The 24,585-nt window shown below is 47.7% G+C and overlaps 2 protein-coding genes across 2 annotated transcripts; both read left to right on the top strand.

Annotated features, from left to right (window-relative positions):
* On the top strand, nt 1–1,260 carry LOC123082762 (anti-H(O) lectin-like). The gene is made up of 2 exons (XM_044505018.1): nt 1–817; nt 1,064–1,260. Exons 1-2 carry the CDS (start codon nt 1–3, stop codon nt 1,258–1,260), a joined length of 1,014 nt encoding a protein of 337 aa, XP_044360953.1.
* Nucleotides 1,261–1,873: 613 nt separating this feature from the next.
* On the top strand, nt 1,874–24,107 carry LOC123084144 (putative receptor-like protein kinase At4g00960). The gene is made up of 10 exons (XM_044505902.1): nt 1,874–1,883; nt 5,939–6,168; nt 6,253–6,463; nt 13,275–13,536; nt 13,634–13,775; nt 13,871–14,095; nt 22,713–22,770; nt 22,872–22,942; nt 23,210–23,299; nt 24,099–24,107. Exons 1-10 carry the CDS (start codon nt 1,874–1,876, stop codon nt 24,105–24,107), a joined length of 1,308 nt encoding a protein of 435 aa, XP_044361837.1.
* Nucleotides 24,108–24,585: the final 478 nt, after the last annotated feature.

The following is a 24,585-nucleotide window of genomic DNA, read 5'->3' as shown; positions in this document are numbered from 1 at the left end:
ATGGCGACGGCGGCTTCGCGTGCACGCAGCAGCATCCTCATTTCCGTTTGCGCTGGGTGCTTCCTCCTCCTCTGCTTGTCGCGTGATGCAGCAGCCTCGCCTCTCTCCTTCAGCTTCGACTTCTCCAACAAATCCACCTTCGGCTCAAGAATCCAGGTCATGGGCGACGCGCTCCAGCAAGACAACCTGGTCGACCTCACGGTCGACACCTCGTACAGGCGTGGCATCCACTATCTCAAGGGGCGGATGTCGTACGTCGACCCTGTGCCCTTCTTTGACGGCGCCACCCACGAGTTGACGAGCTTCGTCACGCAGTTCACCTTCGCGATCAAGCCCATCCAAGGGGAGATAAGGGGGGACGGCATGGCTTTCTTCCTCTCCAGCTTCCCGCCGACAGTGCCGGTCAACTCGACCGGCGGCAACCTTGGCCTCATTGTCCAGGGTGACGGGAACGCCTTGGGCGTAGACCGGTTCGTCGCCATCGTGTTCAAGACGTTCAACAACTCGGACCACATCGGCATCGACATCAACTCTGCCTCGTCCTCCAAAAATGAAACAGCCTTGCCCGACTTCAGCCTGAATGGCTCCATGACGGCGTGCATCACTTTTAATGGCACCACCGGGATGATGGATGCCTCCCTGCAGTTGAATGACAACCGTTCCCTTGGTCCCTTTAAGGTTAGTTATCAACTACCCGATCCCATGTCCTTGCTCCCACCGGAGGTGGCGGTGGGGTTTTCTGCAGGCACAGGCGACTACTCCGAGCGCCATCAGATAATGTCCTGGTCCTTCACCACAACTCTTCCTCAACGCAAAGGTATATCTATACTTATAGCTTTTAAGTTTCATACAAAGATAACAATCTTCATTTAAAAATACATTATTTTAGCACATTTTTAAATCTCTAAATGTCTTTTCTCGTTATAAAAGGTTTATAGATTCATTCATCGAGGAAGAATGTCATTCTTCCAACAATTAACATCTATTCTGTTTCTAACTGTTTTAGATACAACAAAGGTCTTTGTTTTCGTGGGTAAAACTTGTATTACTCAATTCATAACAGGATTACAATCAAAGACGTTAAGGTCAATGGCTACCCGAGGGCCAGACCCAAGCCTGCATATAGTTTGCCAAAGCATCACTAACTTTATTTTGAAAACGACTAGCATGAGTAATATACTAATTCTACGGAGACTCGTCATGTACTTGATCTCCTGCACCAACGACGGATTCAGCGATCTGTTCGCATCGCTTGCTTGAATCATCTTAACTGCCACAAGAGAATCATGTCCGGTTCTTTTGGCCGATTCCCTTAAAATCTTGAGAATCGACCCTTGACCCAGTTTCTCTCAGAATCTTGAACCCGTATTTTTCTGACAATCCTAGCTGTTTACATCCTAACTAGCTAGGATTGTAAAAAAAATATGGGTTCAAGATTTTAGAAGAAGCTAGGGGAAGGCCTGATTATCAAGATTCTGGGAGAATAGGCCAAAAGAACTAGGCCTCAATCTCAATTGCCATGGGTAAACCTGTCCATAGCAGTGCTAACGAGAGACATTCCATACACGCACCCAATTGCTTCCAAATCTTCCCAGCATGAAAAAAGCTGTTTGCAAAAGGAAAAAACTGATCGAACCCTGCCCATCACGCAACACCATACCCAATCCAGCACGTCCATCCTCCGAGAATGAACCATCAGAGTTCAAATTAACCCAACTTTGAGAAGGAAAAACCCAACCGATTGAGTTGATCTGTTGATCTACATTCATGCTCCAATCTATTTGGAATCGGTACGTGTTGTTTTGGTTTCTCGTATATAGAGACCAACGCACTAGAAGCTAAAAACACCAAACAAAAACAAGGCCAATTGGTCATGGTGCAAGGTAAACAATCCCCTTTGATAAAACAGAAGTTAGATAATGGAAGAGAGAATTATCTCTGGACCACCCTTTGATCATATTGATGCTATATTTTGATGGTATGCATGTTGCTTTCATTACATAATACTATGTACAAGAGTTCCATGAGTGCTTGATATATTCCTGCACATACAAAGTACATGATATTCTAATGAAAGTACCTGGTCTTGGATAAGAATAACCATATAATTTAATTAGACTAGGATAATAATTGACGTTGATTCTTCAGTACAATCTCTAATATCATAATTTTCAAAATAATAACATCATTTTGAGAACTACAAATCCACATTTAAGAATTGGAAAATCATATGAGCCCAAGATAAAAGTAGACGCAGTGTATTGTCATTTATATAATTATTGTGTAGAAAGAATACAATCAGATTATGATGTAAATGATATTTTACAAACTTAATTAGTATAATGAATTCAATATAAAATCTAGAAATTCATTTAAAAAATAATCCATAAGCACTTGTTGTTCTCGAAATAGAGTTTCGCCCAGCTTGATAAATAAAGCAACAAAAGAATAAAATACAAGACCGAACGATACAAGATGGTGAGGTAGCTCTCTTATAAAGTCGATCCCATGATAACCGAATCACGTAGAACACACTCGACTACGCTACTAGCAAAGAACATAGGAAGATCTGAGCACACACCCACGCAATGACCTAGCACATCTAAACTACACGACAACGCCCCCAAGAGGGAGAGCAACGCAGAGTCTAGATAAAAACCACAATGACATCTTCAAGAAGAGTGCGACACCAACGGGTGCCGCCGTCGTCAGCGCCGAGGCATGGAACTTTCGCTCGACAAGTCACCTGTGCCACCACGAGGCTGCCAGGATGAACGCAGCAAGGTCAAATCCCCATATCCAGATCCTAGGAGGATAGGGAGCACACTTGAGTCACCGCCACAACACCACCCATCACCCACACAACCCGGAGGGGGAGCCACCACCGCCACAATGATGCCCGCTCAAGAGCAATCATGCGGACCATCATCAAGGGATGTTGCACCAATATCCCTATCATGAGGCACCGTACGCCGCTCACTTCACAAAGCACTCAACCACAGTAGGGAGGGCAGAGGCACACCATCTGCTCCTAGCCGGGTATCAGTAACCGTGTCTGGATAGGTGCCTCCACCATATGAGGAACCCACGCCTGCAGCCCCAGCCAATCCTGGTGGACTAGGGGAGACATGACTCCATGACTGCCGTCGGCGAGCAAATGCCTCGAGCCTTTTCCAAACAAGCTTGCAAGACGCCATGTTCATGGCCACCAGCGCCGATGTGTGCACCGGCGCAAGGATATCACGAACACCACCACCAACAACCTTACCCGAGAGGAGAGCAGGAGCACCACTCGCGAGCACATCGTAAGCCATGCCCAACCTCACCTACCTGAAGCACACGCTCTGATCCACCTCGGTCCCCGATCTAGCCCACCCGAGTATGCACCCTAGATCTGAACGTTTCCATCAGTACGAACCCCGGAGAAGGAGGCCGCCACCACCAACCTGTGTTGCCTGCAAAACTACAACCGTCGCATCCCACCCACCCAGCCGCGCACCTCCGCCATGCCTAGATGAGGCCCAAACGCCCGAGAAAAGGCAAAGCACCACCACCGCAATCAGCCATTGCCGCTAGAGGGTGAACCAGTAGCCTCTGGCCACAGCCGCCGCGACCGTGCCACCTGTCGGCCAAAGCCGGCCACCGTGACCAGGTGCGTTCCTCCCATCACGCTGCCCCGGGCTCTCGCCGCGAGTGGTAGTCGTCGAGCGGATCTGGGCGAGAAACACCCCCGCTGTCATAGCTGCCACCATGTGCCCCGCCACCCACCAATCCACCATGTCGCCTGAAGCACAACAAATGCACCGGCACCATCCATGGGACCTGCACGCCAGCGCTCAGGTCGCGCCGTGCCGGCCCCTGCATGTGAGGGAATGAGATGGCCCTACTGTCGGTCGCTCCGGTCAGTCTTTGCCTAGCCGAGTCATGTGGTGGCATGGGAAGGAAAGGCAGGGGACAGGCGGTGGCAGATTAGGGTTCCCCCCGGTCGCTGCAGGGGCCGGGGGGCGATGCGAGAGGGGAGGGGGAAATTGCCTTTGTTCATAAGCACGTATTGTTATAAACAAGGAGATTCAATATGTAAGCCGGCTAATCTTGTTTTCATTTATGACTATCACTCAATAGTATCACAAGTAGTAGTTGCTTCTATCTACAACCTTTCTCCTATAAAGATAAGAGTATAGCTGGATTAGCCAATTAAATTTCTTAATTTATAAATTAATAATTGTAATATTTTAAAGGAACATTGACAATTTGTATTAACATGTTTTCTGAAAAACAGTTATTTTACTATAAATAGGAGTATTACAAAGAACAATTATACACTACTAGGGAAAAGCTTATAGCCAGACGCTTACTAGTAGCGAGGGTTTATACCCCTAGCTACTGCTACTTACTAGTAGCGCGATTTTTTACCTCTCGCTACCGCTAAGTTGATAGTAGTAGCGCGGGTTTTTAACCCTCGCTACTACTAAGCGGTCTCTAGCGTGTCCCCCGAGACATGCCATAGTAGTAGCGAGGGGTATAAACCCGCGCAACTACTAAGTTGATAGTAGTAGCGCGGTTTATACCCCTCGCTACTACTAAATACAAGGTAGGTGAAGTCACCATATCCTCGGGCGAATCCCCATCTCCTCCCCCAAATCCCTCCTCTCTTCCGCCACTCTCTCCTCTCACTTTCCATACGCTCTCACATGGACCTCTTGCCCATGCACCCATCCTCCTCCGTGGCGCCGAAAGAGGCCGCCACCTCGCGCCACCGGCGTCTAGGAGCTCGCCGGTCTTCCATCGACGTCTAGGAGGCCGCCGCCCCGCGCCACCACACCGGAGCACCTCACCACCGGTGACTAGCTCCGCTGCTCCCTCCATCACCTTCCTCTCTCCCTCGGTTTTCCTTTTCTCTCTCTCCCTCTGGTTTGACTCACCCTCCCATGTCCATGCCCGTGCAGGTCGTCGCCATGGACGACCCGGAGCTATCTGGCATGGTCAGGAAGAGGAGCCCCACGCCGCGGCCTGGCTCTGCCATAGAAACGGACCCTCTCAAATAGCCATCGGCGGATCTGGTCTTCCGCTGTCCGTTCATGCCTCCGGCGACGCCAATCGTCGCTAGATCGAACCACTGCTGCCATTGACAACACGCACGGGATCAAGATTTTTTTGTTTTTGAAAGTAATAGTAGTAGCGCGGGGTATAAGACCCGCTACAGATAATTAGCAGTAGCGCTGTCTGCAACGCACGCTACAACTAACCATGTATAGCAGTAGCGTGTGTCAACACGCGCTACTGCTACAAGTTAGTTGTGGCGCCGTATCAGTAGCGCGGGCATCCGCGCTACTGATACACCCAAAACCCACGCTCTGCTAGGCTTTTCCCTAATAGTGATAGTTGAGTTTTGACACTTTATTAAAATAAAACATCATACATTTAGAAGATACATATCTAAATATGAATAAGTTGTCAAGAAAAAACGACTATGGAATGGTTACTCAAGATGTCATATATGTATAACTATGTGATGTTTATGCTCCGAATAGCATATGAGCCGTTCTGTTTGACTTATTTAATCTAAATATGGATAACTTCACATTCAATTAAGAAGTTCAGACTTTTCCTATGGATTTGGAACATAGTACTCCCTCCGTTCTAAAATAGATGACTCAACTTTATATTAACTTTAGTACAATGTTAGTATAAAGTTGAGTCATCTATTTTGGAACGGAGGGAGTATATGGGAGTACATGGGAGTTTATTAGTCTATATAGCTCCTACCTGTAGGCTTGTGCAAGTAATTTATAGGTCTACAAGGACTATAAAAGACTGTTATTTTTCCTTTGCCCAAGCAGGGGTATAAGATTAGACGGAACTTTGTTTTTGGCCCTCTTGGGCTATCTTGTCACACACTTGATGCAAACTGAATTCTGGTGATTATTGCTGCTTGCAGGGCAAACTAGGAAGGCAACAAGGAATGCACTGCTGATTATTGCTGCTTGCAGCATCGTTTTGGTGGCTGGGATCATCGTTCTCCTCCGGCGTCGTTGCCTCTTCCCTGACAGGCAAAGCATACAGCTTGGCAGCTTGGGGCCAAGGCAATTTTCACCGAGGCAGCTCAAGCGTGCGACCAACAACTTTTCACATCTGTTGGGTGAAGGTGCATTTGGTCTTGTCTACAAGGTAATCATAACATGTATACCTTGCCAGCCAGTACTTAACCTTCACAATAATAACCATGATGGCTTGTGTTGTTTCATTCATTAGGGGACCTTGGAAGACAAGGAGGTGGCTGTAAAGAAACTAAGTCGCCGCATGGTTGGAGTCGGAGCGACCGACTTTGGCAACGAAGCCAGGCTCCTCATGGCGATTAAGCATAAGAATCTGGTGAAGCTGTTGGGGTATTGCAACAGAGGCGAGAACAGGTTGCTTTGTTTGGAGTATCTCTCCGGTGGAAGCCTCGACAAGCTAATCTATGGTATGATGGATCGCGTGATTGAAGTCTTTACAATGATTCGCCATGCATCATGCATAGTCAAATCCATTCATAGGAAAAGTAATTGGTAGCCACCAAATTGGCTGAGATAAATACTCCAATCAAATAGTACAAAACTGGAAATTTTAAAGCCCAAATGCGTATTCTTAGGCCTTGTTCGGTAATCACCCACTCCTGAAATCTGCGGTGTGGGCAAACTGCAACTCCGCCAAAGTTGTGGAACGGAGCGACACCGGACATTGCCTTAAGCTTAATATAGGGAGCTTACGCTATGGACCCTTACGCTCTGTGGCTGAGCATTAGCAAAAGAAAACCATAGAAACAAACTGTTAATAGCGTCACGGAGAAACGCTTTATATAGGGACTCCTGTAGCTACCTCAGGTGCCTGGAAAAAAGATCTGCATCAGTCAATTTTCTTGGACGTCCGATCGACATCCAACGGGCATCGTGCCTTCTTCTTCCTCCCACACACCCCTGCCCTGCCCTGCCCTAGCAGCTTGCTACTACCCTACCCTCCCCTCAACCTCCCCCATCGATGTGTTTGCCACCGCCGTGGCCATCCCTCTAAGCCCCCTATCTCCGACAATGGCGACGACTACTCTTCCCCTCCCCCACCTCCCGCCCAACAGCACTGGTCAACCCACTTCCCTACCTCCGCTTGGGACGCTGCCACTCGCAGCATCATCACCGTCTCCGGTGTGGTCCTAGCTCAGCCTGGTCGAGATCGATCTTCGTCGCTATTGCTCCTCACGTCATCCCCGTCTCCGGTCTCGTCCCAAAATCGACTAGGGTGAGCCATTTTTTCAGGCACCTGAGAAATAGCAAACACGCTTAATATAATACTAGCAAAAGAGCGTGTGCGTTGCAACAGACGAAAAAAATAACAGATGCCCATAGCCAATAACCGTGAGTCAAGACCCCAATAATTCCATGTTATTTATTCGAACACGGCATCCATTTGTGTTGCCACTCCTTCTCCCACCTCCGCCAACGATGGCCTCAGTGCTCACACAATCACAACACGTTTGAATGTGGTCAATCCTAAAGCGTCTCTCTTGGCATAAGATGAGAAATCTGCTTTTCTTTTTCCCGTGCAAGGTTTTTCTGACGCGTACATGTGTTGTTACAGATTATTCCTTCCATATCCAATCTAATTTTACTAAGGTGCTCATTTTGAATCCAGATCTACACTGACACAAAATGAGAGGTATATCGTGCACCATTGATTAAGACAACGCCTTAAATAACATTTTTAAATGGTGAACAGGTAAAATAACATCAATTCAGATTCTACAAAAAAATCAATTTCATGTACAATATGTTAAAATCAGAGTTATGGTTTGAAAGATATGACTATTTTAAAAATCATATGATATTTACTGCGGGTTAATTAAACCAAATATCAAGGTGTTTTCCGCAAATAGTGAACATATTTTCTGGAGTCACTTAAACCCGGACTGCGAATTGATTTGGGGAAATTGTAGAGGGGGGGAGGGGGGGGGGGGGTTAGCAAACAGCAAAACATTATCTCTAAAATCACTTAAACCAGGACTACGGGTAGATTTTAATAAAGAGTGGGGGATTTTATGCAGAAAGGCACGATGATGGACCGACAAAAACATTCCATACTTTATTAGTAGGTATAGGTATAAATTGTAAATGACCTATTGTTTTACCATCTATTTGTTGAAAGATATCAAAGTATGCACCATGTTTTAAAGACATGAAACAAGAGTTACCATTTGTGCCACATTTTAACCTTTTCTCTAGACTCTAGCCACGGAAGCTAAAACTGTGGATACTTACTAGACCCGAGTCAAACAGGTTAATGGCAGGTCTCCTCATTATTTGACCATTCTTTAAATAAAAAATTGATGCTGCAGTTCAAGTATATAGAAACAGTGGTTATATGATGTTGCGCATCTCTTTCTAAAAACCATTTGTCTAAAAACTGATGATAATATTCCCGGCATCTGCTTGATTGATGCACACAATTATAGAGTATTGATTACTTAACAATACCGTGCAAAGTCAAGTATTGACGCCCAACGAATTGTCTTGCACAAAAGTAGATAAACCCGAGACCATCAGTATAAGAATCTTCACAATCCTACCACAAATTAACACTATGACACGTGTGTTAAAAAAACACTATGACATGTGACTGGACAACGAAAAAACCGCTATTCCTAGATAAGATCGTGAGTTTTGACCAACAATGCACACATATTTATCGTCAAATCCTTAACTGTCAACAACCTCTCTACCAGTTGATGACTCATTGCTAGCCGGATTGAGAAGATGAGAGCCCGAGGACCACCCACATTGCAAAAGAAAATGTGGGAAGCAGGTGAGGACCTCGACGTCTTGCTTTCGTGCTCTACCACACCTCCATTTGACCCCAGTTGATGGAGAGTGAGAGATAATTATGTCACGAGGAAATGCCAGCGACATCGAGCGCTCCCCCCCCCCCCCCCCCCCCCCACCAAAAAAAACATGCAACCATGGCCTGCAGCGACCACACCGTATGTGGTCGGCCGGTGTCGTCAGTCCAGTTGCGAAGGTGGTTTGAGCCCGGCAAGGAAGTCTCACTGTGACATAGGCCAGCGGCGGCTAGGAGGCACCGAGTGGCATTCATAAATATTAGGATGCTGCTAGGTGCAGACCGACTGGCCCAAATTTTAGTAGCTCAGCGCGGACCCATCGGATTCGAGCCTCCCAGCTGTTGGATTTGCTTCTCAGGCCCTTTCTTCTACCTCATGCTCGAGTGACCGCGTATAGAAAAAAACCATGCTGAGCTGCTCACCATGTGTTGCACGCCTCCTCTATATCAGGTGCTCCTTCGCGAGACGCTTTGGACGCGTTTGTTGGTGTCGTCGGCCCCAGCAGCACCGGCGTGTAGCGCCCCCTCTCGCTTGTGACCATCAATTGCAACACGGGGGTTCATTGTTCATGCTTGCACACCAGGCCATCTTAGCACCCCTGCCAGTCCTGCTAATGTAGCCACCGCCGCCCCGCCATTCCAGGAAGTCTCCGCTCCATCCTCATCCTCGCCGTCGAAACCCCGCCTCTGTCGGCAATTGCAACTTTTCTCCTCGATTTCTGCAAACTATTGCCGTCATTGATCACCATGAAAAATGGTCATAGCAAATTTGGTCGCCGGTCGTAGTGAAAGCCGACGACCGTTGCAGCAAATGTTCATTGCCTCCTTCATGGGTTGCAGCTTCACCATGAAATGGTTGTAGGAAATTTCCTCACTAGTCATAGCAAACGCCGGCGACAGTTGCAACAAAATTTGTGGCTGCCGTTGTCGCCGGTTGTAGCTTGCCGTGTAGGTCACAACATTTTGCGTCGCTGATTGTAGCAATCGACCCTACCGATTCCAACATTTTGGCTGCTGGTTGCAGCATCCTATCGTTGTCGTGGTTGTCGACAGTCGTAGCAGCGGTTGTCACCAGTTCTAGCAAATTGCGTCACCCATTGTTGAGAAAATCGTTAACTGGTAGCTGCTCGGTCGGCTGGTGAGTAGGGGATTAATAGGCTAATCGGAAAGTTAATCGTCCATTTAATCAATTAATCGGATGATTTATCGGGTAATCGGCTACTCGGGACCCTATGAGTAGGGATTAATTGGCAAGTTAACTGGTTAGTTGGATGAATTCTTGAACAGGGGCGTCACCTATTGTAGCAAACAACATCACCAGCCCCAGCTGTCGATCTCGCATTCCAGCAGTTGACGTTGCCGGTTCTAGCAATTGGCATCACCGGTTCTAGCACACACCCTCGTCGGTTGTAACTTGCGGCCACAAATGTTGTAGCTCGAAGCCCGTGGTCTCCTCCCTACCTGTGAGCTCGCAGACCATGGCCACAGAATGCAGCACACAACCACAGGGGTTCCAGCAACAATGCACATCGGTTGCAGCATTCGTGGACGGCCTACAACTCCACACCGTGTCCCCGCGATGGGGGAGGAGGCGTCCCTGCGATATGGGAGGAGGAAGAGGTGGCGAGCATGCCTCCATGTTGAGCACGTCCATCTTACTCGGGCTCATGGCTTCTCCTGGGGAGCCCGCGCCTTACCATCCTTGTGCGCAAACGGGGGAAGAGGGAGATTTGTGGGCAACGCGGAGCCATTGTCATCGGCGGTAGAAGGGGATGCGGTGGCTAGAGCATCGCAGTGAGATAAGAGATGAGGCGAGAGGAAAAAAGAAAGAGGTGTGGCCGCACATCGTCTTTAGGAGGAAGAAGATAAGGATGGAGTGGGAAGAGGAGGACGGTGCATGGGACCACAGGGCCATGTGGTGTGGGTGCGTGTGACGGAGACACAAGGGACCGGCCGTAAACTTAGCGGTCGTCCGACAGGAATCATTTTCCTAAGTTTTGACACTCCAGTATATGTCACAAATATGTTTACAATACAGTGTAGACCGGTGTTGAACTTAATATTTTGGGTTCGGATTTACTCCTCTATGTCGCACCTAGCCGAAGTCCTAAAACCTATAAGGGAGGATACATTTTACTCCCTCGCTGAAAAAACCCTCCAACCCGCCTAGATATACTTGGCGCTTGCACGGCCAAGTAAAACTAGTGCACCTCTTTCTCCCGCTCTCGCACCTCCGCCACTCCCGCAGCAGCCACCACGCACCGCCGTCGCCACCGATGACCGGCCATCCCGCCGGAATGGGTAGCCAAGACCCTTCCATTACCCCACCGGCCACTGCCGCCAGAAACCACCCATGCGCTGAAAAAAAAGGTTGGGGATGAAAACAGTCCAACGGCCACAAGCACCGGCTCCAACCGCGGCAAAGGTCGCCGGGTTGCGACTTCCTCTCCAATGACGGTTGACTGCCCTCCCACCACTCCCCCAGAATGAAGAGAGCTCAAAAACCGAGTGGCGACGGTGGCGGCCCTCACGGAGTAGGCCGGGAATAATAATAATAAGAAGACCGCTGAGACACCCATCCACATCTAGTGCCTCGTGTGGCGTCTCCGGTGACCCCTACGACCACTACTCCGGCACGGTCGGTGGTCACAGCCAGCAAGAAGGGTCGCATCTTTCAAGTGCTCGAATAAAGGCTAACAAGGTAAAGAAAACCATCTTTCACATTTCGACCAACGAATTTTAGATGGTGATTGTTGGTGGTCGATGGTGATGGAGTTTGTTCGCTTTGTTGTCATAGTGTGGAGATTAACACAGCCACATTCTTGGCATCTTTGGAGTCCTCGACTATGATGGGGCTAGATGATCTCAATAATGACTCAATTTGGGATCATTCGTAGGTGGCCGAAGAGATGGAAGAAGAGAAGGAGGCCAATGGGTATGCAGTTGAGGAGGTGGCAGAAGCAAGCACGAGGTCATCAAGGTCACGCACCGCCAACTACAATCAAGTCGAAGATGTTGCTCTATGCTATGTTTGGACGAACATCTCCATGGGTGCAACTGTTGTAACGGATCAAACCAAGGCTATGTTTTGGGAGAGAATTGTGGATTACTACAACAACTCAGTGGAGGTGCAATCTAGCCATTTGTAAGGTTCTCTTGGGCATCGTTGGGGCACCATTCACGACCAATGCAACCAATGGTCTGTTTGCATCAATCAAGTGAATGATGCACCCTCGAGCGGTGTGCAAGTGGCGGAGTATGGCCCCTACATGCAAGAACTATTCAAGCATAGGAACACCAAGTTCGGCCACAAGCCTTTCACGTTGCATCATTGCTACAAAGAGCTATGCAAGAATGAGAAGTGGATCGAAAGAGCTGCGGAGACCACCCCAAAGAAATCAAGGTTGAGCATATCCGTTGAGGAGGACAATGAGGTGGATGAAGAGGCCAACAAAAGACTGGAATACAACAAAATTGCAAAAGAGAGAAAGAAGAGAAATGTGATGGCACATACAAATAAGAACTTGTGGCCATGATTGAGGCCAATAAGGTGTTGGCAGCCGAACACAAAGAAGAGAACATGGCGAGGTGGAATGAGCTCAGGATGTTGGAGGATGAGAAATGGATGTCAAGTTGGCGGCCGAAGACAGAAAGTTGAAGGCGAAAGAGCATAGACTTACACTTGAGAAGGAGAGAATTCGTGATGGCAGGAAAGAAGAAGATCGTGCTATCATGTTCATGAATCCAACCACAATGGATGAAACCACAGGAAATTATTGAGAGCTCACTCGTGTGGAGATCTTGACCCTAACGGAACGCTCTCGTCGGATTGGTGTGGGCGAGAGGATAGTGGTGGTGACGATTTCTTCGGCGAGGACTTCGTTTGAGTTCGTGCATGCCATTGGTTGGCTCAATCCTCAACATACACATGTTATGTTGTGGTGGTTTTGGATGAAACTTTGTGTTTTAAGTTATGCGTTTTGGATGAACTATGCATGTTTTAATTTGAAAATCACGATAATGAAACTATATGTTTGAATGGTTATGTTATGCGTGTTTTAATTTGAATGTTTTTATTATATATATATATATATATATATATATATATATATATATATATATATATATATATATATATATATATATATATATATATATATATATATATATATATATATCGTGAAGTGTTTGAAGTTCATGGGGTTAGAACACAATTTGTTTTTACTCCACTAAGTGCAAGGGATTTGCTAGGTGCGGCCACCTATAGAGAAGATAAAGTTTACCCCTCTAACTTTACTCAGCCGGATCCTCTCTATTTTTGAAGGATCGGTTAGAGTTAGCCTTAGTTTCATGTACCTATAGCTTCACTAAAACCCATGCTGACGGCGTTCTGGAATGACTGTGTCAAGCTAAGACGCCCGGAGGAGGAGGACTTGACTGGTGCGCACGACACCAAGTAGTACAAGGAATATGTTCGGGCTTGCAATATCTTCATCATGAATTGGACCCTGAACAGAGGATCGTGCACATGGATCTAAAGGCGAGCAACGTGCTGATCAGCCGTAACGAGCGCGGAGACATCACCAATGTAAAAATCGCGGATTTCGGCCTGTCAAAGCTCTTCAGAGCGGACCTTACACACTCCTACACTGAACTGGTCATTGGTCTAAAGTAAGTATATACTGTATATGGTAGCAAGATAATAATAATCTCCACACACTCTGGCTATAGTGCTAACTATTTATTTATCCGTTGATGGATGATGCAGGGCGTACATGGCCCCGGAATACCTTAGCAGGGGCAGGATCTCAGCCAAGGTGGACATATATTGTTTCGGCGTTCTTATTCTGGAGATAGTCACTGGCGACTGCGCCAACGTGAATGATTCCTCGGTCGAATTCATCGACCGGGTAAGCGCTGGCCGGCGATCGAGTTGTGAGTTTCAGAGTTTGTGCTGGTCGATCTTAGGAATACAGTAGATGACTTGTGACAAGCTCATGTGCAGGTGCGCAGGGAGTGGGGCAACGGAGACGTGAGAAGGATCACGGTGGAAAGCTGCTCCGACGACTGCATTCCACAAGCTCGCAACTGCATCGATATAGCGCTGGACTGCATCCAGGAAGACCCCGACCGCAGGCCGGACGCGACAGAGATAGGCCAGCGGCTCTCGCTTTCTCGTACCTGCGGCACAGTCCATGCGATGCAAGCTATAAGCATCGACCGAACTCAAGTATAATAATGTCAAAAACGCTCTTATATTAATGTCAAAAACGCTCTTATATTATGAAACGGAGGGAGTATTTCTCTCGCATACTTTGTTTCAATGCATGCATGAGACGTCCTATATATAAGAGCGCCAGGATGTCCTGTAAATTTATACGGAGGTACCTAGTAATATGTCGGTGTTAGCACGAGCTCATATCCGCATGAACAGTAATATGTAAAAAACTGTTTTTTTTTCACAATGAACATGCCTTGTGTTCCACTTCTAACTGCTTGCCAATTTTCATGAAGGTACAATGTGTGTGGTGGTCTAGAGAAAAAAAAGAATCGGATGCACAAAGAAAGGCGTTTTAGAGCACTTGTTTTTATACCACACACGTCTTTTGTCAGTGAAAACTTGCTTATAGTTAGAACACGCGTTACGTTCATTGTCAAAAAATCCGAAATTTTATTTCATCTACTACTTTTTACTGTCCATGCCATAGCACATAAGCTTGAGCTTCAAAATGCCTCCTCCTGATATATATATTTTTTTCTTCTCCTTTTACATGATTGACTCAGAGCTTAAGAAGGCGGATGATGTCCATGTTGATGTTGACTGATCCCTTGCAGTCCGACTGCGTACATAAATTTTATTTTGTTTTTTTCTCTGGTTCGGGGTCCAACATGTATCATATCGCTTGATGCCGAGTAAATTGCAAATTACCAATATATTTGTGGACTCTAAATCAATAAACTACCAACCACATTTAGTTTTTTATCTTGCAAAAGTCCGTCATTAATTTTTTTGAAAAAACTTCCAATCTATTAATTTTCAATTATGATAGTACAACGAGCATTAGAAATAATAAAAATTACATCCAGAACCGTAGACCACCTATCGACGACTCCAAGCATTAAAGCGAGCCGAAGGAACGCCGCTGTCATCGCCCCTTCCTCGCCGGAGCTGAGGAAAACTTGTTGTAGTACACAGTCGGAAAGTCATTGTGCTAAGGCCCCATAGGACTAGCGCAAAAGGATAGCAACGGCCACCGACAAAGAGTAGTGTACATCAGAAGAATCCAACCTGAAGACATAAGAACATATATGAACAACCATCAGAGCCGGACAAATTCACGGAAGACAAATTTACCGGAGACACAACTCCACATGTCCACCGACGATGCTAGAAGCACCACTAGAATGGGGCCTATGAGGAGAGAACCTTATTCCATCTCCAGGGAGGCACCGCTGCTACCTCTTAAGCATGCGTTGGTTTTCCCTTGAAGAGGAAAAATGATGCACCAAAGTAGCGTAAGTATTTCTCTCAGTTTTTGAGAACCAAGATATCAATCCAGTAGGAGATTACACGCAAGTCGCCTAGTACCTGCACAAACAAACAAGAACCTCGCAACCAACGCGATAAAGGGGTTGTCAATCCCTTCACGGTCACTTACGAAAGTGAGATCTGATAGAGATAATAAGATAAATATTTTTGATATTTTTGTTGTATAGATTGAAAAGTAAAGATTTCAAAATAAACGGCGACAGAAATAGCTAATTGACGGGAAAATAATATGATGTAAAGTAGACCCGGGGGCCATAGGTTTTACTAGTGGCTTATCTCAAAATAGCATATATTATGGCGGGTGAACAAATTACTGCTGAGCAATTGATAGAAAATCACATAGTTATGAGAATATCTAGGCATGATTATGAACATAGCCATTACGGCCGTGTCAAGTAGACCAAAACGATTCTGCATCTACTACTATCCAGTATGCATCTAGAGTATTAAGTTCAGAAGAACAGAATAACGCATTAGGCAAGATGGCATGATGTAGAGGGATAAACTCAAGCAATATGATGTAAACTTCATCTTTTTATCCTCGACGGCAACAATACAATACGTGCCTTTCTGCCCCTGCTGTCAGTGAAAAAGGACACCACAAGATTGAACCCAAAGCTAAACACTTCTCTCATTGCAAGAAATATCAATCTAGTAGGCCAAACCAAACTGATAATTCGAAGAGACTTCCAAATATATCAAATCATGCATATAAGAATTCAGAGAAGAATCAAATATTATTCGTAGATAATCTTAATCATAAACCCATAATTCATCGGATCTCGGCAAACACACCGCAAAAAGAATTACATCGAATAGATCTCCAAGAACATCGAGGAGAACTTTGTATTGATATCCAAAGAGAGAGAAGAAGTCATCTAGCTAATAACTATGGACACGAAAGTCTGTGGTAAACTACTCACACATCATCGAAGAGGCTATGGTGTTGATGTAGAAGCCCTTCGTGATCGAATCCCTCTCCGGAAGATCGCCGGAAAAGGTCCCTAGATGGGATCTCACGGGTATAGAATGTTGCGGCGGTGGAAAAGTGGTTTCGTGGCTCCCCTGGATGTTTTCAGGGTATAAGAGTATATATAGGCGAAAGAAGTAAGTCAGTGGAGCTGCGAGTGGCCCACGAGGGTGGGGGCGCGCCTGGCCTACCTCGTGGCCGCCTCGTTGCTTCCTTGACCTTCACTCCAAGTCTCCTGGATTGCGTTTGTTTCAAAAAAGATCCTCGCAAAGGTTTCATTTCGTTTAGATTCCGTTTGATATTCTTTTTCTGCGAAACATTGAAATAGGCAAAAAAACAGCAATTTGCACTAGACCTTCGGTTAATAGGTTAGTCCCAAAATAATATAAAAATGCATAATAAAGCCCATTAAACATCCAAACAGATAATATAATAACATGGAACAATAAAAAATTATAGATACGTTGAAAACGTATCAACCGCCATCTCGCCTTCTTGAGGAGGATACAAACCCTAACAGAAGTCCAACAAGATCTAAAAACGGAGCCCCTTACTGGCAAGGGCCGGGATCCACTCCGCTCACATGGCCCTAAGGCCATTGTAGATTGTGCTGACAGTTTGCCAAAAACACTAAATGAGCATTGACACTATTTTGATGGATGGGGCACGTTGTAAGTGCTAACATGACCCAAAAAAACATGACACCGGTCGACAGCATCACGGGAGCTCAGCCAGACCTCGCCGGAGATAGCCCAGCCCTTGCCCGAGCTCGCCCCAAGCCGCCTCGTCACAACCCGCTAGTGAGCTCCTCTGACCTCCTATCTGTTAAATGGAAGGCTGCAGAAGAATGCAATTTGGGTGAATGGATGCATGTGAACGTGCTAATAGTCAATGAATGTAGTTGCTTGATGTGCACACAATGGGTATTTTTGCTAGATGACCTCTTTATCTTTATCTGAACTAGCAAAGTAGCCCGCTCGATGCGCGGGCTAGAATTTTATACATATATATTATATATATTTATACATATATATTATCCATTTATGAGTTGATATTTGAAGATATAAAAATAAGCCAAGAATCCATTTGTGAGTTGATATTTGAAGATATAAAATTAAGCCAGCTAACCAAACTATAGCAGACCAAGCTACAAATAATCACAAATTTAACTAGCATCAACTTTGGTAGCTCTTTACTGCCAGAAAAAAAAAGAAATTGAATCAAGCACAGAAGTACATCCTTTCATATTCTGGTACATATTAATTTGTCTCGATATTTTTGTAGTTCTCCAATCAACATTGCTAAACTATTGAAAAGGAATTGAAATAGAGAATACATTTGTTAAGTTAGGGAGCAAACATGGTTTTCTATAATTGTGTTGGTGGTTAATTTTTCCAACTTATGTCAATCATGTATGATCTATGGGGTTGGTTTATTACTTTATCAAATCAATGGTGCGCCATTTTTTTCGTTGTTGTGGTGTTGGGCAATACAAGTTGGTGGTCACTATTTTAAATCTCTGACCACTAATTATATGTGAAAAGAATTTAGTTAGGTCAATCAAAAATTATGTTGATGTATTCATCTTGCAAAATTCTTTAAATGTCATATTTTATGCGTTGCAAATTGTGTACATTGACGTCTACACCTTTTCCCCTAGAATTTCAATTAATTTGGAACAAAGGGAGTATATGGTTGGCAAAACTTTAATAGAAGGGAAATAAATAATAGGCTAATGCACATCCTTCTACACAATATTGCGAGGTGTACTGAATCTAGATAGACAAATATTACATGCAAAATTAAATCATAGATGGAAAATTTACAGCGCATCAATGTCAAAGTTGCCAACTCAAACACGAAAATTTGTTTCTGGTCGTGGGAACAGATGAGGCCGGAATCACAGCCTTTGGTCGTCCTCGGGATCCACGTGTATTTTCATACTCCCTCCATTCCACAATGTAGTGCTTTCTCTATCTACGTGCTTTAACTTTGACCGTAAATTTAACTAGCAAGGCCGATTGCGGCGGGAGCAAAAGTTATATCAGTGATTTCGTATTCGAAAGAAGTTTTTAATTATGTAACTTTTTCTCCCGCCGCAGTCGGTCTCGTTCGTTAAATTTATGGTCAAAGTTCGACCTCGGGAAGCGCGGGCGCACTATATTTTGAAATGGAGGGAGTATTATAGAGCGTATGCGCCTACCATATTTGATAATGGGTCCCGTGCATTTGATGATGGATCCACTCAAACACCACTATTTCACACTGTTGAGTATATTGATTATAAAGAAAGATGAGATAGACTAGGATCGGTCATGTCTTGTCTTGTATTTTAAATTGATCATTGTACTTCTATATATATTCCCACGAGGTTCAAGCAATACAACAAATCAAATAAACTATTCAAACAAATTTCTCTTTCCCTTTTAACATGGTATCAGTTTCCGGGTTCTAAACCCTAGCCGCCGCTTCCGCATCCGCGCACCGCCCCCGGGGCGGTCGGCCTCCATGACCACCGCCGGGGGCCGCGTCGCCCGTACGTAGGGTTCGTCCGCCGGTCGTGTTGGCCGTCTGCCCTAGAGAGTCTTTTTCCCGAGCCCTTGCTCCGGGTTTTTTCGCTCTCTCGCTGGTCGTTTTGATCGGCGTTTTTCTTTTTGGTTTTTGATCTATGCTTGATCGGTTTGCGCGCCCGCCGCCGCCGTCGACCCCCGTGTGCCTCTACTCCGGTACCGGCGCGACCGGCCGGCCTCTTCATCGCCCTGGTGGCCTCGCACGACAGGCGGCACCTAACGGCCGTCGTCTGCACGTCTGCCTGCCCGTCGCCCCGACCCGGCGGCCTCGCGTGACAGGCGGTTCCTCACGGCCGTCATCGGCACGTGGCCTGCTCGTCGATCTACGCCGGCCATCATCATCCTGTCCTCGAGTTCAGCGCGCCCCTCCGTCGATCGAGCAACAGGCTGCCACTACATCGCCCCGTCGGGCTGCAGCACTGCCGCCCCGTGATTCCCCCTATGGCAGCACCGATCCGTGCCGCATCTGCGTCGCCCCTTCGGGCCATAGTGCCACGACACGTGATCCCCGCCGCCGCCCTGAGGCCGTCCCCGTGGTTGCACCACCTCGCGCGCTGCCGCTTCGTCGCCCCTTAGGGCCGTAGTGTCGCGGCTCGCGGTCAACCGGCGCATCGAGGCCGTCCACTCCAGGCCGTCCCCGAGGCTGCACCAACCCTCGTTCTGCCGCTGCGTCGCCCCGTCGGGCCGTAGCGAGCGTGGCACGCCATCCCTGCAATCGCCTTGAGCTCTTCCCCGCCGTCGCCCAGACCTGCCCGCCGCCGTTGCTGAAAGCTCGTGGATGTCGCCAAGAGGGGGGGGTGAATAGGCGTTTTGAAAATAATTACGGTTTAGGCTTGAACAAATGCGGAATAAACCTAGCGGTTAATTTGACAAGCACAAAACCTACAACAACTAGGCTCACCTATGTGCACCAACAACTTATGCTAAGCAAGATAAACTACTAGGTGATAGCAAGATATATGACAAGAACCAATATGGCTATCACAAAGTAAAGTGCATAAGTACAGAGCTCGGGTAAGAGATAACCGAGGCACGTGGAGACGACGATGTATCCCGAAGTTCACACCCTTGCGGATGCTAATCTCCGTTTGGAGCGGTGTGGAGACACAATGCTCCCCAAGAAGCCACTAGTGTCGTGGTTCTAAGACTGACAGTAGAATAGGGGGTAGGAATAGAGGCAAGATCCTAGCTATGGAGGAGTTGTACACACGAGTTTTACGAGTTCAGGCCCTTCTCGGAGGAAGTAACAGCCCTACGTCTCGGAGCCCGAAGGTGGTCGACTGGATATATGCGTGTGAATTACAGAAAGTGCGAACCCTTGTCCCAGAGGAGGGGGTGGCTTATATAGAGTACGCCAGGACCCCAGCCCCCCTCCGTTACACAAGGTTCAATGCTCATAAAGGAGGGGCGTTACTGGTAACGTCTGCAGTAAAGTGTTGTAAATGCCCATAAAGCTATGGTTTAAGTCCTGACCGTTGCAGAGTGGAGAGTTTCTCATCTTCTGGTGGTCGAGTGTCTTCAAGGTGGTCGAGTGAGCACATCTTCACGGTCGAGTGGATGATGGTTTCTCTTCGATTGCTTCTGATTCTTTGTAGAGATGTCCTTGGGGAGGGTATGTTGGACAGATCCATGACCCTACCCTAAGTACACAACTTCATCATTAGCCCCCGAATGGATCAGGGTTTGAGTGAGGAAGGAGTTGGGAACACTTCCGACCCATTCTTTGTGCTATGAGTATATCTTGTTCTGGAACAATGAGTTGAGGTGACGACGTCGACTCCTTTCTCAGTCGCCTTGGTCCATTCTTGGTTTTTGTCGAGTGAGTTTTCATGGTAGAATTCCGAATGATGATGTAGAGGATGTTTGTCTTCAGTCTGACAGGTTGCTCTGCTCTCCACGGATTTTGCGGGATTCGAATTTTGGGAAGTGCGCTAGACGGACGGAACCGAGGTTATCGAGACGGATTAGGCAAGTCTCCTCGATCCCCGTGCCACCTTTTTCGCCACGTACTGCGCGCGCGACTGTTGCGGGATTTGTTTAGATCATCTGGGTCCACCAGTCAGTCACTCGAGGGACGACCTTATAAAAGGACCCGGACCAGGCCTCTGCCCCGTGCGCTCCCATTCTCTCTTCTTCTCCCGATCTCTCTGCCATGCTCGCTTCCGCCCTCGTCGCCGGACTCTCGCTCGAGCTCGACCCATTGCCATGGGGAAAGAGAAGACGGTGGTGCTGGAGCGCGCGAAGAAAGCGACCGCGAAGGCGAAGGGCAAGCGGACCAGCTGGGGCGGATCCTTGTCGAGATCCGGCCTGCCGCCGGGCTGGATCCAGGGCGACTGGATCCGCTTGACAATCACCCAGGACGACCTCGACGACCTGGTGGAGGGGGGACTGATCCCCCACAAGTCGGCACGGCTCCCGGGGAACGAAACCGAGCCGCAGCCAAGGAAGGGTGAGTGCGTTCTCCTCGACACCCACGTAGATTGCGGATTCTCACTGCCTCCCCATCCTTTCTTCCGGGGTTTTTTGAATTTCTTTGGGGCTCAACTTCACAATTTCACTCCAAACACCATAGTCTATCTGGCTGCTTTTGTGTCGATGTGTGAAAATTTCTTGGGCTGTCGACCGCACTGGGGTCTTTTCAAACACATCTTCACCTGCCGCTCCCAGTCGGTCAAAAAGGCCAATCCGAGTGATGAGAGGACACAAGTGATCCAGATGTGCGGGGGTTTGGGGATCCAGATGAGGAGCAACAGTACCTTCCCATCGATGATCCTTCCCGACTCGGTCCGGGGCTGGCAGTCGACTTGGTTCTACTGCAAGGATCAGCCGACCCCGGGTCAGTCGACTGGACTTCCTCCCTTTTCCTTGGCTCGAGTGAAGAAGCCCGCCCCCCTGAAGGTAGTTCCAGAAGAGAAGGCGCATGTCAAGGTGCTGTTCGAGCGGGTCGTCCAACTCGTCCGTGACGGGGTGACTGGAATGGACCTGCTGGAGGTCTTTCTCGATCGACACATCCAACCGCTTCAGGCGCGTGATCATCCGATGTGGATGTACTCTGGGCTCGAGGATTCCACTCGGATCCACCCGGAGGATGTCAGCGAAGATACCTTGGAGAAGTGGTTGATGGGGATCACCAGCAACAAAGACAACCCTCGGGGGTCTAGGAGGGTGACTCCATTCGACAACTCGCACCAGCCGGAGCAGGTATAATTCTGTTTTATCAAGTATCATTCCGATTCACCATGTGACATCTTTTTTATGGTCGATTGAATTTCCTTTGATCGTTGTCCTTTCAGGCCCTCATCGACATGTACTCAATGCCCAACGGAGTGCAGGAACAAGACGTCGAGGAAGAAGCGAGCGGGGGCGAGAGCGGTGAGGGGCACTCGGATGCCGAGGAGGTCGAGGAGAGCGATGAATCGACTGATGACGAAGAAGTCAACTCACCTCCTCGCAGGGAGAGGAGATCCAAACATGCTCACGACCCGACGATCGCTCCGGGCTTGGTGGCCGCGCCGATTGGACAGTCTTCGAAGCGTCCCAGGACGTCTTCCCCAACGCCAACTGAGAAGGCTCCAAAGCAGTCCAAAGTTGTGCCACCTCCAGCGCCGAAAGCACCGAAAGCCACCTCCTCCAAACTGCCAAAAGCTTTGCCAAGGATCAAAGTGACCGTCCCTACTATCTCCGGGTAATCATCTGACTATTCCTTTTCGTCCACTCGATTAACTGGACGTAACCGATTGAATGCGGGTCTTTGCAGTGCTGCTACGTCAGGAACCACTTCTCTCCAGTACCGGGACGAGGAGATGGAAGATGCGGTAACCTCCAACCCAGGTATAAACTCTTGCGATTTTGTTCTTGATTCTTTGGTCGATTGCGTTCTAGTGGTTCACTTGGGGTCGAATGATCTGACTTGCAGCTCCACCCAACGTCATCGATCTTCTAGATGACGAGGAAGATGTGGCTCTTAAGCCCAGGAAGAGCAAGAAGGTAGCAGCTGGTAGGATGTATCGGCAAGAACCAACTATGACACCTCCCGCCCGTCAGCCTGAAGACGCGGGCAGGGCCTCTGTGACCTTCGCTGCACCCTTGTCGAGTGAGCACTCCACATCGCCGACTGCGCCTGTGATTTCTTCAGTCGTCCTACTCCACGCCACGAAGCTCCAAGCCACCGCACCTGGGTCGTCTACTCACTTTTTCACCAGCTATCCCGTCCCGGATAACTAGTCGGAAGCGACTGCGGAAGCCATCCGACAGGCTGACATGATGATGGAGCGGGCGAAGACGATGCATGAAAACAGCCAGGCTGCCTACGCCGCCAATGCTGCTCTTCGGGCCAATGTCCAGGTGAGTAGACTTTCCGACTGTTTTTGCTCTATGAGGAAATGTTACTCGAAAAATCTTCTTCTACACAATCTCCTGTTGTTTGCGTCGAATTAGAGCACCCGTTGGGTGTTTTGTTATTTTTGGTAGTTTCGCTCTTCCACTCGGTCTGGGTGAGTGGGATCTGAACTGGTGGGGGCACGCTAAGTGCACCCACTGGGTGTAGTCCCCGAGACCGCGGTTGACTGCTGGCAGTCGACTGTGGTCTGAGTTCTACTTTCCTTTCTTTTTCACTCCTTACACTCGACTCAGGCGGACCGGTCGAGTAGGATCCGAACCGGTGGGGGCACGCCAAGTGCACCAATTGGGTGTAGTCCCCGAGACCGCAGTCGACTGCTGGCAGTCGGCTGTGGTCTGAACAACTTTTTTTGACTTGGTCCGGGCGGACCGGACGAGTTGAGTCTTAGTCAGTGGGGGCACGCCAAGTGCACCCGCTGGGTGTAGCCCCTGAGACCGCAGTCGACTGTGTGCAGTCGGCTGGGGTCTAAGCGAACTTCTTTAGGTTTTATTCACTCGGAAGTAAACAACCTTTGATCTTATCGACTGATCCGTTTTTTGCCTTCTACAGAAGTCTTGTACTCTTATTTCTAAGTTTGCTGAACTTGAGGAGAAGCAGAGGCAACTCAACCTTGACTTGGAATTGGCCCAGCAGAATCTGAAGAAAGCTCAAGGCGAAGCCGCTGGCATGGAAGGTAACTGACTGTTGACTGACTTTCAATATATTTCTTTGATATCTTCTTTGATTTGATTGTTTCTTTTGCAGAGAAAATGAAGTTGGCTCTGGAGAAGAAGGACTCGGACCTTGCCGCCGCGCAAAAAGCAGCCCAAGATAAAACTGCTCTCGCAGACCAGAAGCTTGCTTCAATCGGAACGCTGGAAGGGGAGGTGAACAAACTGAAATCTTGTCTTAATGAAGCTAACCGCGAAGTGACCAGTCTGAAGAAGGACAAGGTCATACTGAATGAAAAGTTGGAGTCTGCAATCCGCAAGAGGAATGACACGGAAGCTTATCTGAGGACTCTTGCCAAGAAGCTCTATCTCACGCTGGAAGGTATTTCTTCTAAGCCGATTGTGTTGATGCTTGCGATTGGATCTTGCTCGGTCGATTCACTAATTTTTGGCTGCAGAATTCTGCCAAGACTTCGACGAGGAAACTGGAAGGGTCGAGACGGGTCTGGACCCTATTGCTTCTCCAGTCTGCGACGAAACTGCAATGAACGTGCTCCGACTGGAGTCCCGTATCGCCAGCG

This window comes from Triticum aestivum, chromosome 4A, assembly GCF_018294505.1.
Source record: "Triticum aestivum cultivar Chinese Spring chromosome 4A, IWGSC CS RefSeq v2.1, whole genome shotgun sequence".
Lineage (NCBI taxonomy): Eukaryota > Viridiplantae > Streptophyta > Magnoliopsida > Poales > Poaceae > Triticum > Triticum aestivum.
The sequence above is the reverse complement of the archived record's forward strand: the minus strand, read 5'-3'. Positions and strand labels throughout refer to the sequence as shown.

What these genes read in the sequence shown, in the direction of transcription:
- LOC123082762 (XM_044505018.1), top strand. Translation starts at nt 1, where the DNA reads ATGGCGACGGCGGCTTCGCGTGCACGCAGCAGCATCCTCATTTCCGTT. An exon ending in AACTCTTCCTCAACGCAAAG is followed by an intron (nt 818 to 1,063) that starts GTATATCTATAC and finishes AATTCATAACAG; the next exon opens with GATTACAATCAAAGACGTTA.
- LOC123084144 (XM_044505902.1), top strand. An exon ending in CCTCGACAAGCTAATCTATG is followed by an intron (nt 6,464 to 13,274) that starts GTATGATGGATC and finishes GACTGTGTCAAG; the next exon opens with CTAAGACGCCCGGAGGAGGA. An exon ending in GAACTGGTCATTGGTCTAAA is followed by an intron (nt 13,537 to 13,633) that starts GTAAGTATATAC and finishes TGGATGATGCAG; the next exon opens with GGCGTACATGGCCCCGGAAT.